At 47.8% G+C, this 17,073-nt stretch overlaps 1 protein-coding gene across 7 annotated transcripts; it reads right to left on the bottom strand.

The window, feature by feature from the left end:
* Window positions 1–993: 993 nt before the first annotated feature.
* Window positions 994–17,053, bottom strand: LOC127030125 (uncharacterized). 7 transcript variants are annotated; one of them, XM_050916126.1, is made up of 6 exons: window positions 16,924–17,053; window positions 13,010–13,115; window positions 9,571–9,702; window positions 4,500–6,465; window positions 2,960–3,855; window positions 994–1,858 (listed from the first exon to the last, which is right to left on the bottom strand). In XM_050916126.1, exons 4-5 carry the CDS (start codon window positions 6,427–6,429, stop codon window positions 2,984–2,986), a joined length of 2,802 nt encoding a protein of 933 aa, XP_050772083.1. In that variant the 5' UTR covers window positions 6,430–6,465; window positions 9,571–9,702; window positions 13,010–13,115; window positions 16,924–17,053; the 3' UTR covers window positions 994–1,858; window positions 2,960–2,983. The 7 variants fall into 7 exon arrangements, with proteins under 7 accessions (XP_050772083.1, XP_050772081.1, XP_050772082.1 ...); XM_050916124.1 differs by having other exon boundaries at window positions 994–3,855; window positions 13,010–13,118; XM_050916125.1 differs by having other exon boundaries at window positions 994–3,855; window positions 4,500–6,487.
* Between the last annotated feature and the right edge of the window lie 20 nt (window positions 17,054–17,073).

Here is a 17,073-nt window from a genome sequence, read left to right as displayed (position 1 = left end):
AGAGCTGCGGGACCAGCGGACCCTCCACAGACACACCTGCGGGAGGTCCACTGGAGCCGCCTGCCGCCCTCCCGGTGACCGGCAGAGCGCCCCCAGCGGCATGCTGCCCCAAGCACACGCTTGGCGCGCTGGGGCCTGGAGCCGCCCCTGCCCAGAACTCCTGACCCATACAACGCCCTCCTGCTCCCTGCTTGCCCAACCCCTCTCCACACCCCTAACTCCTGATAGTCCCCCCCGAATTCCCAAATCATCCAACCCCCCCAGCTCCTTGTCCCCTGACCCCCCCCTCCAGAAACCCCCCCACCCTAATTGCCTCCCGAAGACCCTCCTTACTCCCTGTCCCCTGACTGTCCTGACCCTATCAACCCCTCACCCCCTAACAGACCCCGGGACTCCTATGCCCCATCCAACCCCCCCCCCAGCTCCCTGATTGCCCCCTCCAGAGACTCCCACTCCTAACCACTCCCCTGGGATCCCACCCACCCTGCTCCCTGTCCCCTGGCTGCCCCCACCCTGACCCGGACCCCTTATCTGCTGGGTTCCCGCTGATCCGGAGCCCTGCTGCCACGCGCGCAGCACTCCGAGGGGCGGGGCAGGGCTGCATGCGGCAACGGGGCTCCAGATGACCGGGGAGCGTCTTTTCCTCCCCACGGAGCCAAAGGCTGCCCCGCGGGAGCGCGCACCCCGACTCCCAGAGTGCTGCGCGCGGCGGCAGGGCTCCAGGGGAAGGCAGGGCAGGGGCCGGCGGCTTGCTGCGCTGAGCCCGGCCCTCCAGCCCAGGAGCGCGGACCCTGCAGCTTGCCACGTCGGCAGGATTTTTAATGGCACCCTGGGGTCCCGGCAGGCCCCAGGATGCCATTAAAAATTGGCTCGCGTGCCATAGGTTGCTGACCCCTGTTATAGACTAACAGACGTATTGGAGCATGAGCTTTCGTGAGTGAATACCCACTTCGTCAGACGCATGTCATGGAAATTTCCAGAGGCAGGTATAAATATGCAGGCCAGAATCAGTGTTTTATTTAAATATCCAAATTACCTCCTCATCCATTGATATAATCCAGATCCTTCACACACACACCCACCCACCAACCCACACACACCCACACACGACATCACGTTGCCAGCCCCAATTGCAGAGAATTACTTTAGAACTGCGCCCTCGTTGCTCTTGACATTTCTTCGCAAGGCAGAACCCCGGCCATTCGTTAATTTCCCTTTGAGTTCACTGCACTCTGTTGGCATCTTAACCAAATGTTAAAACCGCCAAAGAGCGCGCCAGGGCTCTGGCTGAACTCCCTGAGCTGAACCCCTGTCTCACTCCAAGCTGCTGGCCGCTCCAGGGGCTGCCAGCTCCCTTCGGATTGTGACGGTGAGCCAGCTGCAGCCGGGCAAATGCTGTCTTCGCTTCTCTGGGTGCTGGCTGCAGCTGCTGCTCCTCTTTGTAAGGATGAGCTGTACTCTGCTAGTGCAACGAGTTCTCCAGTCTCAGCGTGCTCACCATCACTCACTGATTCATAAACTCAGTCCCAGGGTTCCCATCCCTGTGCTCAAACACAGGCTCCTCCCTGCCCATCACCTGTCTCTTCTAGTCCGTAAACACTGGATGGCCCCAGGTCGCTGGGGGTCATGTGAATAAAGGGCAGAAATGGTTCCCCGGCTACCCAGTCCATAGGACACTGGCTGGGGAACCAGGTAAGATGAGGGAGAAGATTCCAGCTGGGACAGGGACTCCCAGCAGCTGGGAGGGTGGACAGGATGATCGGAGCCTTTCCTTTGATAACCCAGGCAGAGCCAGAGGAGGGTGGAGAAGACTGGAGCTGGCTGCTGTCTCCTAACACCAGAGATGGGTCACCAGATTCTGAAAAGTCAAATGGTCAAATCTATTAACTGTCCAAAACATTGATTAATGCAGAGCTAAGGCTGCCCAGTGCTGCCTTGTGCCCTTCCCCAGTGCGGCGAGTGGCTAAACCTACACCTGTAAAACCCAAGAAATGAAGGTAAATGTCATTCCCACAGAGCAACCTTAATTCTGCCCCTTGGAGCTGGCAATAGCCAGTGAGAACGGTTCAGTGATGGTGTTGCCATAATAAGCAGACATGAAGGACTAAGAAGATGGACCATTGCTCATGTTGTATTCCATAGATCCGAATCCTACAATTCATCTGCATGCACTCGACTACCTTCGCTCTATGAGGTGCAGCTGTACTGAGTGGGGAAGAGATTCGCTGGAGTGGGCTGGCAGAGCTGACCCTGGGATAGCAGGAGAAGTGCAGGTGTACTTTAAAAGGGTCAGTTATGCTTCATTGCAGTGCTGAGTTCTGCAGGCTCTGCCAGTAGAAATGCACATCTGACTCCGGGGCTTACTGCGGGGTCAGCGAAAGCCACATCTCCCAAGGAATCCTCAGGGCAAGGGTGAAGCCGTGGGAACATTTTGCTGTTCTAGGGTGGTTTGTGTGGAGCAGGCTCGGTTTCTGAGTGTAAGTGAGAGCTGCTCACTATGCCTGACCTACCCCAGGGTCCTCCCTTAGTAACAGAAGGTGGCCAGATTTGTCCTACATTGCTCATCAGTGCTCTATCCTGAAGTGTTCTGTAGCATCTACAAAGGTAGAGAGCAAATGTGTATTATTGGCCCGTTGGGACTTCACTCAAAGAGGGCAGAGTTAAGGTTATGTTGTGGGAGTAGCGTGTACACTAATGTTACATTTCCTGCTTTTCATGGGGGTTAAATTGGCACAGGGTTTCAGAGCAATCTAAATGGTAAAAGCAGCTTCTTATTGGGGGGCTGTATCTGAGGAACCCCAAGACCAAACGGCCACAACCCCCCACCCCTAGCTCTGCCCCCAGCCCAGATGAGGCACAGCAATTTTCAGGACAATCCAAGTCCATATGTGGATTTTAAAGAAAACAGAAAACTGGCAGTTAAAAGGAAGCCAGTCTCAACTGCTCCGGTCTAACTCACTTCAGCCAGTTCTAGTCGGGGTATTTACTCGTTTTCTCCCCAGTGGGTTCTCAGATGTCTGCTGCGGGTTGATTTCTGACTGAAGCTTTTCCCGCATTTGAGGCACTTATAGGGTCTCTCCCCAGTGTGAACTTTCTGGTGCCTGGTCAGGTTTGAGCGCCGACTGAAGCTTTCGCCACACTTCAGGCAGTTATACGGTTTCTCTCCCGTGTGAGTTGTCTGATGTCTAACAAGACCAGTCCTATCCCGGAAGTTCTCCCCACACTCGGGGCAGCTGTAAGGCTTCGCTCTCTCTCCAGTGTGGATCCTCTCATGTCTAAGAAAGGATGACCAGTTACAGAAGGTTTCCCCACACTGAGAGCATATGAAGGTTTTTGCTTCTCGGTGGACTCTCTGGTGGCCAATAAGGTGTGATCTCTCACTGAAGCTTTTCCCGCAGTCAGGGCACTTATAGGATTTTTCTCTCGTGTGGATTTTCTGATGTTTTTTCAAGGTTGGGATGCCAATAAAATTTTTCCCACACTGAAGACATTTATGAGGTCTTTCTCCTGTGTGGGTTCTGCGATGTATAATAAGGTATAAACTCCGACTGAAGCTTTTCCCACATTCGGTGCATGTGTTTTTCCCCTCCCCTTTGGAGGATCTCTGGTGCATCATGTTTTTGCTAAGATTCTTCAAACTACCTTCACATTGAGTGGATTTACCCGTGTTCTTCCCTGGCTGGTTTCCCTGCTGTCTCTCTGGGCTGTGCTGAGACCCACCAGCTTTTCCATGCTCTGGACTCCAGGACACAGTCGCTTCAGATCTATCCAATAAAGTTCTGTGAGTTTCAACTTGCTCAGGATCTTCCTGCTGAGGATTCTCTTCCACATTCTCACTCATCATCTCCTCACCTGCTGGGACAGAGAGAGAGAGAATCCAGACATGAGTCATTCCCTGCGGTGGAGAAGGACAGGAGAGAAACAAGCCCAAATAGCACTGGAGAAACTGAAAAATCAGGAGCAGAATCCTCCCCAAACCCTTTCCCAAGGGAGAGAGAGAAGGGGACAAATCTGGTCACCACATCCCATCTGAAAAATCAGAGGTAGTGAGGGCAGGAGAGAGGGAGCTACTGCCAAGTGTCTAGAGTTCTAGGAACAACTCTGACCTGGCTAAGATGAAGCAGACCCTGGAGGACTTTAGAAGTAGGGTTGCCAACTTTCGAAATGCAGAAAACCAAACACCCTTGTCCCGCCATCTGCCCGGAGGCCCCACCCCTGCTCACTCCACCCTCTTCCCTCCATCACTCGCTCTCTCCCACCTTCGCTCACTCGCTCAATTTCACTGCAAGGCCCGAGCAGGCACCAGGAGAAGGCCAGGAGCTGCAAGGATCTGAATGTGGGAGATGGAACGTGTGACTCAAATACCCTTCGCCTCCTCAGGGAGAGATTTTAAATGCTACTGTCAATTAAACTTTTTAACTTCTTCTGCAGTGTAAAGAAGATACAAACAAAATAAAACAAACCCAGGTTTAAGGAGCGTGGCAATTGAAACAACTTACATTTATACTTCTGTTCTTTTCTTGCTGCCACCACAAGCTCCTTCGCTGCTTTTGTCTTCAAAAATCCAGCAAACTCGGCACATGTCATTTTATAGTTGAAGTGCACAAATAACTCAGCTTTCACCATGTCCACATGGAGCTGATTCCTTTCGTTAGTCCACAAGTTCTTCATAACACTGAAAATGCGTTCCACAAATGCGTTGGTGGGTGGTATAGCAAGCACGTGCTGCACAATTTTAAGTAAGTTCGGGGCCTCCCAGCGCTTAAAGAATTCTACCCATACCTCAGAGACATTGATTCGCTCTTGTTGCTGTGGGGACAATATCGATTCAGTACCATTTGTCAAACTCTTTAGGGTTGGTAGCGCATCATTCAATGAGCACATTTCTGTAAATAGTTCATCTCCGTCTACTTGAATGTCCCAGCTTGTAGTCAAAGCACACAGTTTGTCTAGCTCAAGAGGTCTGTCCAGATTGAGTGGTGCACACAACACATAGAAAGAGTTTTCGCTGAAATCAAACCACTTTTCCAGGTACTGTAGCATGCGTGCGTAAGCCTGTTGGGCATCGCCAACAAATTTATTCTGCCCATCAGGTGGCAGTTTTTTCAAGAACTGTGTCACCTTGTACCCATAGAAGCCTTGCTCTTGTCGATTCTGAATCTCACTTCTCAGCCTGCTGAATACGCCATACAGTTCAGTTACCTGAATGAAATCACTTTCAAGAACCTTTATGGTGTTGTCAAACTGGCTCAGAATGTTGTGCACAAAGTAGATGTACAGCTCGGGAAGCGTAATAATGTCATCATTGGATGCTGCATCCTCTTGCTCAGAAAGAAAGGTCCATATTGTGCAGCTCACTTTTTCCTCTCCTTTGTTCACAAAGTAAGATTTGAGGGCAGGCCAATGCTTCAGTAACCTGTCTACGGCAGTGAAAAGAGTCAAAAAACGTGTAGGTACATGGCGCAAGATTTCCGAATATTCTGTCTCCAGGAAGTCAAAGAACTCTTTAAGTTCACTAATATTCTTTGCACTGGATGAGAATTCACTGAAAACCTTGATGACCAAATTCTCTACATCATAAGAGAGCATTTTCAAGCCATGTTTCGCTGTATTGTGCACTATCTGAGTGCTGCAATACCCTGGCACAAGGTTTGGTAAATCCAACATTTGTTTTAGGTGCACCAAAACAGACTTGTGTTTTCCAAAATTGACAGATGCGTTGTCTGCTCCATATGCCACAATTTTATTATGTATCAGACCAGCATTTTGAAGACAACTTCTTAAGTTGTTTGCGATTGCCTCTGATGTTTCATCTGCATCCTCGAAAAAGTCTACGATACATGTGCAGGTTCCCTTATCTTTATTAAAGTAGCGGAGGGCAACTGGGAATAATTTTGTGTTCCCTTTATTAGAAGCATCTGTCACTACTGAAAACGATGTAGAGCCAATGTCTTGCATAGCCAGTTTTAATGAATGGGGTGCCAATACTTTCTCAATCAAAGCCTCCGCTTTTCTCCTTCCACAGTGAATTTTGGAAGCTATCTTGGAATCAGTGAAAATGGAGGGGTACAGTATATTTCCACAGTCTTGAGAATGGTAGCTGTGGTGGTGTTTAACTCCATGGTATGTTAAGAGTAATTCAGCCATGCACACCTGTTGTTCTTCGGAAGTATCAGTCTTTACGAAGAATTTATCGATTGGACTGGACTGGACTTGTCCTCGTACTTTGATTTTGTGACTCGCTGTCTCTGCATGATGCTGGATAGCTTTTACAGAATCAAAGTGAACCTTGAACTGAACACGACAAATAGAACAGAATCCCGACTCTTCATTTGCCTTTGTAAGCCAATCTCGATACTCTGGGAGTTCCAACCACTCATCTTTAAAAGGGCACAGCCTTTGAATCTTTTTCTTTTCGGGTTCCGCCATTTCACATCGCACTAGTGTGACTGCAGCATAGTTTAGCTGATAGATAAAACAGTGTTGACTGTGGATGGCACAACGCTAACTATGTTGCTGACCATTGATGCCAGCTGACTAGATCCTTAACTCTTTAAAGGCTAGTTGGTCCCTACTGCTTCTGACTGTGCACTGAAAAAGTTATTCAAGATTCAATCAAATATATTGTTTTGACAGATATATTATGCTAATATCTGGTTTTATTTTTTACAGCACACTACAAAACTAAAGAAAATTATGGTAACCGGACTTATGGTGTCCGGTCAATACTGATGGCACAGGTCCCCTTAAAACTGGACTTTTTCTATTCTATTCCATTGTATCATATTAGCTTCTATAATTTGTCATAAGCTATTTTTTCTGTTTTCAATGGAGCTAGAGTTAACACAGGTGTTTTGAACAGCGTGTGTAACATCCAGTTCTGCAAAGACCTCTCTAGATTTGCATCAGCTCAGTTAGCACCACCCTGGGAACAGCATGAAGTGCTGCAGCTGGCACATCAAACTGAAAACGGCATGCTCACAGCGTCACCATTTTTCATGATTAGTACAGTTTTATTAAGTCATGACAAAATGATGTGAAATAGGATAACAATATAATTTACATTGGATAGCAGCTACTCTCAAGATTAACAAAACAAGGCACTAGCATGTTAATATATTAACTCAATTGTATTAAGATAATATATTCAGAATTTTGTTTGAACCTTTCAGATAATTAAAAGACCCACCCAGAAGAGAGCAGGGCATAGTTTAAAAAATATCAATCTGCCATATATTTGTAAGATGAGGATTTTCAATGGTCATCATCTTGTCCTGACGCTTACCTTGTCACCTCATCTCAAAATATCCCCATATTGGTGATGGGCACTTGCAATGGGGTGCTACTTTATATGGGTGCCAAGTGACCTTGAGACTTGTGACCATACCAAAAACGGTGGTTTACCTGCACAATCTGGAGTAAGGGCAACTCTTGTTTTATAGGATTTGGACCTTTTATTAGAATAGTGGTTATTGCTAAATGTTGTACAAAAGAGGTCACAAGCTAACTGGAGAAAATGCATGTAATAATTAAACCACCCCCACCCCCAAAGCCATGTTTTAAAGGTTTTATACACACACAGATAAAGGAAAACAATAGCACATTACATGTAAAATTGGTTATAAATGGCCCTAGGTAGATTTCAGTAACATCAACTGCATTCTGCTAGCTAATTATCATTACTATTAAACATCCACCTTAGTGCAAAATACTGCATAGGCGCTTTAGGGCTCAGACTAATCAAGAATCAAGATTAGCAAATGATGCAGGTCATCTTTTCCATAATCAGTTGATACAAAGCTGCCACTCACTGCTTTTTACCACCGAGTAATTTATATTGGAAAAAACAAAAGGATCTGAAATACTGGATTAATTACATTCTTATTACTTGGGGACCAGCCACAAGTCTCGCCATTCCAGTGCAAAAAACTAGCTGTATACAGGACAGAGAATTAGATTCAATCCAGTGATAAATCTTCTAGGTCAGTGCTTCCTAAACTTGGGAGGACGTTGGGGAAGGGAAAGCCCCTGGCAGGCCAGGCCAGTTTGTTTACCTGCCCCATATGGAGGTCTGGCTGATCGCGGCTCCCACCGGCCGCGGTTTCGCTGCTCCAGGTCAATGGGAGCTGCTGGAAGTGGCACGGGCTGAGGGACGTACTGGCCGCCGCTTCCAGCGGCTCACATTGGACTGGAACAGCAAACCGAGGCCAGTGGGAGCAGCGATCGGCCGGACCTGTGGATGGGGCAGGTAAACAAACTGGCCTGGCCCACCAGGGGCCATCCCTGCACAAGCGGCGTCCCAGGTTTGGGAAACACGGTTCTAGGTTACACCTTTTATAAAAAGTGCTACATGGTTCCACCTTAAATGCTCACACATTGAAGTAACGTTGTAAACATTACTTACTTGTATTACAAAGGCACTTTCACCAGACAATTATGCTAAGCAATGTACACATCTCTAACATACAGTCCCTGCCCCAAAGATCTTACACTCTACATATTAGCCGAAAGGTGGATCTAGAAAAAGACGGGGGGAACAATGGCAGTGCAAGCTTCTCTGTGCTGCCCTCACCAACGTGCCTCAGCTGTGCAGTGGAGCCTCCCAGCCACGAGAAATCTTGATGCTCGATTCCCACTTCTGTCTCGTTGCTGTGAGTGCCAGTTGGAACGAGAACGTGGGCCTGTCACTAGGGCATGATGCTGCAAGTGCTTCTTCACCTGAATATTCTTATGGAACCGAATGGGACCAATTACAGCTGGATTCACACCCTTGATCTGGAGAGGAAAGGGTGTGGCTCCCCTTACCAGTTCTCTGAGCCTCCTCGTTTCCCAGCCCTTCACTGCTGGGAGACTGGTCTCCACACTAATCGATGAGGCTGCGTTTTAGTCATGGGTATTTTCAGTAAAAGTCATGGACGAGTCACGGGCAGTAAACAAACATTCACAGCCCCTGACCTGTCCATGACAGTAACATTATGATATAGCCCCAAGCGAACTGACAACAGGAGCCCTTGGAAGAAATTCCATCCAGGGAAAAAAAAATCTCAAAAAAGGAGAAATGTTCAGCAGATCAACCTCAGGGAGATAAAAACAGCTGGTGAACCCAAATCCCTCCAGCGTATTTCTCACAGCCACTGGAGCGCCCCTACAGAATACAACTGAATTGGTTGGAATTACTTACCAGCTGTAAACAGCTCACAAGAATGAACTTGCATACAAGATAATGAGCCGTACCACAAGGCCACGTTACTCCTCATCCATCGTTAGCCTTTCCTCTGCTCTGCCACCTGGCTATCAAGTACCCCTCTGCCTGCTGCCACCCCCTTCCCGACAAAGGTTCATATTTAGCTCCTGAGTTTGGAGTTAGATGTTATCATATCTGGTGTGGGCAAGGTTTTCCTTATATAAGAGCTCTCCTTTACCAAGAGTCCTCAAAAAGAATTTCAGAAATTAAACCTACATGTCCTAGTTGTTATTAAACATCATGTATATTTTCTTAATCATGTATGATTGTACATGAACGTCTTTTTGGGTACTAGAAACAACTTTTTCAACATTAATTTTACTTACATTTGCTGTTTCAAATTTAGAAGCAGAAACACAAATCCTGAATGATTCAGCTTGAATTGTTCTGTTCTTCGAGCTGGACGTCTCCACTCTGTAGCTACGCTTCTTTGTCTACGTCACCCATCACAGTAGTATCTAAGCACATAAATGTTAAATTAGTGGACTTTTATAATCCCACTGTTATTTTTACTTTGTAATATCACTTCTAAATATATGTGGCAATTTTAGCAATGGTGGGACATTTCATAGACTCATAGACTCTAGGACTGGAAGGGACCTCGAGAGGTCATCGAGTCCAGTCCCCTGCCCTCATGGCAGGACCAAACACTGTCTAGACCATCCCTAATAGACATTTATCTAACCTACTCTTAAATATCTCCAGAGATGGAGATTCCACAACCTCCCTAGGCAATTTATTCCAGTGTTTAACCACCCTGACAATTAGGAACTTTTTCCTAATGTCCAACCTAAATCTCCCTTGCTGCAGTTTAAGCCCATTGCTTATTGTTCTAGCATTAGAGGCTAAGGTGAACAAGTTCTCTCCCTCCTCCTGATGACACCCTTTTAGATACCTGAAAACTGCTATCGTGTCCCCTCTCAGTCTTCTCTTTTCCAAACTAAATAAACCCAATTCTTTCAGCCTTCCTTCATAGGTCATGTTCTCAAGACCTTTAATCATTCTTGTTGCTCTTCTCTGGACTCTCTCCAATTTCTCCACATCTTTCTTGAAATGCGGTGCCCAGAATTGGACACAATACTCCAGTTGAGGCCTAACCAGCACAGAGTAGAGCAGAAGAATGACTTCTCGTGTCTTGTTTACAACACACCTGTTAATGCATCCCAGAATCACGTTTGCTTTCTTTGCAACAGTATCACACTGTTGACTCATATTTAGCTTGTGGTCCACTATGACCCCTAGATCTTTTTCTGCCATACTCCTTCCTAGACAGTCTCTTCCCATTCTGTATGTGTGAAACTGATTGTTCCTTCCTAAGTGGAGCATTTTGCATTTGTCTTTATTGAACTTCATCTGGTTTACCTCAGACCATTTCTCCAATTTGTCCAGATCATTTTGAATTTTGACCCTGTCCTCCAAAGCAGTTGCAATCCCTCCCAGTTTGGTGTCATCTGCAAACTTAATAAGCGTACTTTCTACGCCAACATCTAAGTCGTTGATGAAGATATTGAACAGAGCCGGTCCCCAAAACAGACCCCTGCGGAACCCCACTTGTTATACCTTTCCAGCAGGATTGGGAGCCATTAATAACTACTCTCTGAGTACGGTTATCCAGTCAGTTATGCACCCACCTTATAGTAGCCCCACCTAAACTGTATTTGCCTAGTTTATTGATAAGGATATCATGCGAGACCGTATCAAATGCCTTACTAAAGTCTAGGTATACCACATCCACTGCTTCTCCCTTATCCACAAGACTCGTTATCCTATCAAAGAAAGCTATCAGATTAGTTTGACATGATTTGTTCTTTACAAATCCATGCTGGCTATTCCCTATCACCTTACTACCTTCCAAGTGTTTGCAGATGATTTCTTTAATTACTTGCTCCATTATCTTCCCTTGCTCAGAAGTTAAACTAACTGGTCTGTAGTTTCCTGGGTTGTTTTTATTTCCCTTTTTATAGATGGGCACTATATTTGCCCTTTTCCAGTCTTCTGAAATCTCTCCCGTCTCCCATGACTTTCCAAAAATAATAGTCAGAGGCTCAGATACCTCCTCTATTAATTCCTTGAGTATTCTAGGATGCATTTCATCAGGCCCTGGTGACTTGCAGGCATCTAACTTTTCTAAGTGATTTTTAACTTGTTCTTTTTTTATTTTATCTTCTAAACCTACTCCCTTCCCGTAAGCATTCACTATATTAGACATTCCTTCAGACTTCTCAGTGAAGACCGAAACAAAGAAGTCATTAAGCATCTCTGCCATTTCCAAGTCTCTCGTTACTGTTTCCTCCTCCTCACTGAGCAGTGGGCCTATCCTGTCCTTGGTCTTCCTCTTGCTTCTAATGTATTGATAAAAAGTCTTCTTGTTTCCCTTTATTCCCATAGCTAGTTTGAGCTCATTTTGTGCCTTTGCCTTTCTAATCTTGCCCCTGCATTCCTGTTGTTTGCCTATATTTATCCTTTGTAATCTGACCTAGTTTCCATTTTTTACATGACGCCTTTTTATTTTGTAGGTCACACAAGATCTCGTGGTTAAGTCAAGGGGGTCTTTTGCCACATTTTCTATCTTTCCTACCCATCGGAATAGCTTGCTTTTGGGCCCTTAATAGCGTCCCTTTGAAAAACTGCCAACTCTCCTCAGTTGTTTTTCCCCTCAGTCTTGATTCCCATGGGACCTTACCTATCAGCTCTCTGAGCTTACCAAAATCCGCCTTCCTGAAATCCACGGTCTCTATTTTGCTGTACTCCCTTCTACCTTTCCTTAGAATTGCAAACTCTATGATTTCATGATCACTTTCACCCAAGCTGCCTTCCTTGATTGATTTAAAATTTGGACGTGTTTTTTAATATATGCCCTGAACACTAAAGGGAAATCTCAGTTAGGAATATCAGATACTGTGGTGGCTAGAGCAAACAGGGTCCTTAATTAGTTAAGGACACAACTTGCTTTTCATTCCAGCAGCTACAGGACCTTCATTCATTGCCTGTGCACTGTAGTTTGTTTGGGAAGTTTTGCAGCTTTAACAAACAGGCTTGGCACTTGCTTAATTCTCATCCCAACCTCTAGCTTGCTCCCTGGCCCGCCGAGGTTAGCAAACACAGTGGGGGTGGCAAGGGGCAGCCCATAGCACTGCTATATGCCCTGGCCACAAGCAGGGCCAGGCCACTACACCAGGGCCCGGGATTGGCAGAAGCCAGGGGTCTGAGGCTAGAAGGGCCCCACTGGTGAGCTGGGAGGAAGCCGAGGCACGCAGTGCTGGCAGGATGTGGGGCCCTATGGGAGAGGACACGCAGGAGAACCTGCTGGCCACAGGGCCCCGAGAGGGGCTGTCTTGTCCACCTCTCCTCCAGCAGCTCCATTCCCAGAATCCCTTGCGGCACTCCGAGATGGGGATACCTTGAGCTCCTGGGTATGGGCAACAGGGAGAGAGAGTGCAGGGTTGCCACCAGGGCACAGACCGCAGCTCAAGCCTTGGCCAATGGGAGTTGCGCCTGCAGGCCGGGGCAGCACCTGGAGCCCCGCTGGCGACCCCTCTGCCTGGGAGCCGAACATGCTGTCCGTTTCCCAGGAGCGGCGCAGAGCAGGGCAGGGACCCTGCTCGCCCTGCTGCACCTCGCCAACGGGACAGCCACTGGGGTCCCTTTTCGACTGGGTGTTCTCGTCAAAAACAAGACGTCTGGCAACCCTATTTAGAAGGCACTGGTGGGAGTTACAGCTTTGCTTGCTGATTCTTTACTGTGTCAAGTTATTTGATTCCTCACCCGTGTGGGCACCTCTCAGCACTCTCTTTCCTCAGAGGCCTGGAACTCTAGAACCTCTGGCTCTTCACCCCACTCCAACCGGGAAACCACCTCAACCCTGAAAATCCTGCTATGGAGAAAGAGAACAAATGAATCTGCGGGACATTTCTCACAAAGCATGTTCCGTGATTTTAAACCTGAGCCTGTTTTAAAGCAGTAAAATCCTAAATACACACTCAGCTGTATGTCTTCATCAGTCACATTTCTTTCCAAATACAGACAAATTCCTGCAGTTCAAAAGGTGTATGTATGAGGGGAGGGGGAGCTGAGAAAACGTTATATAAACATTTAAAAAATAGTGGGAAAGGGAGCAAGGTGTGAGGAGGTTTGCTTTTTTAAATCAACATTTGAGGATGAGATAGAAAACAGCAAAATCTGAGGAGATTTGATATTAAAAGTCGATAACTGGAGAAAAATGTGAGGGGATTTTATGTCCTTATTCAATAACTAGGGAGAAAAGAGGTAACTACAGAGGAATTTAGATCAGCACTCAGAATCAGAGTGGATATTCAATAAGTAATAGGTACGATGGTAAGAAAATCGCAGGCTGTGGCTTTGTTGCAGAAAGCACAATGTTTAGCACACACTGCAAATGTGAGCGGTGTTGCGACCACGTGCACCAGGTCGCAACACCCACCTACATTCCCTGTAAGCTGCACGGCCGCGCACCAGGATCTCAAGAGCCGCCCAGGCAGGTGGGGCAGAGGCGCCCCTCCCCTGGCCCACCCGAGCTGCTGGGGAGAGGGGCCCCTCCCCTGGCCTGGCCTGGCCTAAGCCCACTGGAGCTGCCGCTCCCTGGGGGTTGGAAGAGTGGGGCACTGTCAGCTGAAACATTCCGGTGACCCAATTTTGGGTCCCGATCCACAGGTTGGAAAGTTTGATCTAGAGTACATGGAGCCCCCTCCCCGAAGGCGTGGGAGCATGTGTAATTCCATGTGCAAGTGAATGACAGAAAGGTAAGAGACGTGTCGTTCCACGCGTAAAAATCTACAGAATTGTAGTTTCAGTCATGTCACCCTCTGCGCTGTAGTGGGGGACTCGATGTCATCCGGATCCCAGGGCCAGGTCCCACAGTTTGTGGACATTTTCACTACAGTGTCATCGGAACTGGGTTGAGTCGGGTATCACTCGAAAGGCCTCTCTCCCATGGACACGCTGGTACCAAGCATGTTTTTAATTTTTTTTAATTATACTTTAACACAGGCATGTCGGCACAGGCAGCCTCACAAAGAAACTCTGGCCCTTGACTGACTGTCCTATGACAAGATGGGGGAGGTAATATCTTTCACTGGGCCAACTGCAGCATAGATGCAGCAAAGAAGAGCTGTCTTACAAAAAAAAGAGGAGTGGGTATTTGGGGAGACATGGGCTTAAACTGCTGCAAGGAAGGTTTGGGTTGGACATTAGGAAAAACTTTCTAACTGTCCGGGTGGTTAAGCGCTGGAACAAATTGCCTAGGGAGGTTGTGGACTATCCGTCACTGAAGGTTTTTAAGAACAGGTTAGACAAACACCTGTCAGGAACAGTTTAGTTATTAACAGAGAGCCATGTTTTCCATAGGACGGATCGGGGCAGTCACCCCGGGCCCTGCGCTTTGGGGGGCCCTGCTCCTCCACCCCGTCCCTGCTTCAGTGGGACCTGGCGGGGCCAGGGCAGTGCGGGAGTGGGGGCCCTCAGCTGTGCTACCAGCCCAGCCCTGCTGTGCCCTGCCAGTACCTGGCGGCGCTCAGGGGCAGGGGCTTGGAGGAAGGGGTGGAATAGGGGTTCGGCTGGGCAATGGCAGAGCAGGGGCTTGGGGGAAGGGGTGGAGTAGGAGTGGGGCCTAGGGTGGAGTGTGGGGGTTGTCCTGGGCCCCACACCTCCCTAGGAACAACCCTGGTTATTACATGGTCCTGCCAAGAGTGCAGAGGACTGGACTAGATGACCTCTCGTGATCCCTTCCAATCCTGCACTTCTATGATTCTATGCCATATTTTATCTTCTTTCTGCCTTTTTTCCCCCTTTCTTGCTGTTTTAAAACTTTCCCGATTATCTCTGAAAGGTGTAACTAGGTCTATGATTATAGTTTCTCTTTCTATCATTCATATTTGGTCACCTTTGTGAAATTGTTTAATCAACTTTATTTAGAATGGCATTAACCACAGACTTCATGCATGTGAGGAAGTGGGCTGTAGCCCACGAAAGCTTATGCCCAAATAAATTTGTTAGTCTCTAAGGTGCCACAGGATTCCTCGTTGTATTAACCACATTAAAGTTATTTTTCTCTAATGCTTCTATATATGTGTTAATACTTCTTTATTCTGCTGTTACTAAGGTCTGGGCTGTAATACAGACTTACATCAATCCATACCCGGAATGGCATCGTTATATCAACCTAACCCCTAGGCCGTGGATACACTGGCACTTTACAGCGCTGCAACTTTCTCGCTCAGGGGTGTGAAAAAAACACCCCCGAGAGCAGCAAGTTACAGCGCTGCAAAGCGCCAGTGTAAACAGTGCCCCAGCGCTGGGAGCGTGGCTCCCAGCACTGTAAGCTAATCCCCACGGGGAAGTGGAGTACCTGCAGCACTGGGAGAGCTCTCTGCTGGCGCTGCGACCACACTCGCACTTCAAAGTGCTGCCGCGGCAGCGCTGTACAGCTGCAAGTGTAGCCATACCCCTAGAGTAGCCAGTGCTAGGTCAGTGGGAGGGTCTCCCGTCTCCTCTCCCGGAGGTGGATTCACTATCCCAATGGGAGAGCTCTCTCCCGTCAGTGTAGAACGTCTTTACATTAAAGTGCTGCATCAGTGCAGCTGTGCCAATGCAGGGTTTTACATGCAGACCTGCCCTACGATTTTGTAAATTATTCAATGGCTATTTAGAAATGCACAGGCTGCATTTAAATTCGTTTCCTCTAAGAATGCATGTTAGCACTTGATTCTTCTGTCATTAAGACTATGAACACCTGTTTGCAGGACTTGATTTAGAATTGCACTAAATGTACAGAAACCATATATTTTTTCTCTAAAAATGAGGAGATGGCATCAAGGCTATATTTACTCCTTTCATTGTAATGCTTCCAATAAGGATATATTAGGTAGAGAAGGTACGTGAAAGAGGGCTCCTTTATATATAGGGTGACCAGATGTCCCAATTTTATAGGGACAGTCCTGATTTTTGGGTCTTTTTCTTATATAGGCTCCTATTACCCCCACCCCCGTCCTGATTTTTCACATCTTCTGTCTGGTCACCCTATTTATATCCCAGGTGAGTGCTCTGACCACTGGGCTAAACGCTACCTCTTCCTTGCTAAAATGGCATTGGCACCGAAGGCCAAGAAAGGGTTTGCAGTTAAGATTCCCACGCAGAGGGTGGTGCCTCCCTACAGGCTGGATTTAGGGACCTCTTTCTAAGAGCCAAGTGCGGCCCTATCGTATTTAAAAAAATAGGACTTAGGAGCCTTTGAAAAACTGTTCCATCCAGCCTGCCAAGGCCACAAAAATATTTCATCGCCCAATGAAATCAGTGGAAAATGTTGCATTCGATGAAGTGGGCTGTAGCCCACGAAAGCTTATGCTCAAATCAGTTTGTTAGTCTCTAAGGTGCCACAAGGACTCCTGTCTTTTTCAGTGGAAAACAGGGTGTCCAGATGTCCCGATATTCAGGGCTTGTTCTAATGCAGGTGCCTGTAAAACACACACACACACACACAGTCTGGTCACCCTCACAAGAGCCTACAAGTCTTTGTGGCTCTGGGCCGCAGCGATTTCCCTTCCCAGCCCCGCCCCAGACTGAAGCAGGCTCGGCCCGAACCATGGGGCAGTTTCCCCAGAGCCTGCGGGGGTCCGGCCCCGGGGCCCCACGAAGGCAGGTTTCCCCACGCGAGTCTCGCTCACCTTCGCTCTGCGCTGGGGGCCCCGCCGGGAGACGGGCCCGGGAGCAGCAGCCGCGGGAGGGGGGGTTGTTGGGACGCGGGCGGGGCCGGGCTGAACGCGGCAGTGAATCCGAATCACTTCCTGCCGCGGGACCCGTTTCCATGGGACACC

Source organism: Gopherus flavomarginatus, chromosome 10 (genome assembly GCF_025201925.1).
Source record: "Gopherus flavomarginatus isolate rGopFla2 chromosome 10, rGopFla2.mat.asm, whole genome shotgun sequence".
NCBI classification, from domain to species: Eukaryota; Metazoa; Chordata; order Testudines; family Testudinidae; genus Gopherus; species Gopherus flavomarginatus.
The sequence above is the reverse complement of the archived record's forward strand: the minus strand, read 5'-3'. Positions and strand labels throughout refer to the sequence as shown.

Excerpts from the sequence above, each read along its gene's own strand:
- LOC127030125 (XM_050916124.1), bottom strand. The coding sequence starts at position 6,429 with ATGGCGGAACCCGAAAAGAAAAAGATTCAAAGGCTGTGCCCTTTTAAA. Across the intron at positions 3,856-4,499 it reads AAAAGAACAGAAGTATAAAT|CAGGTGAGGAGATGATGAGT; the intron begins GTAAGTTGTTTC and ends TCTCTGTCCCAG.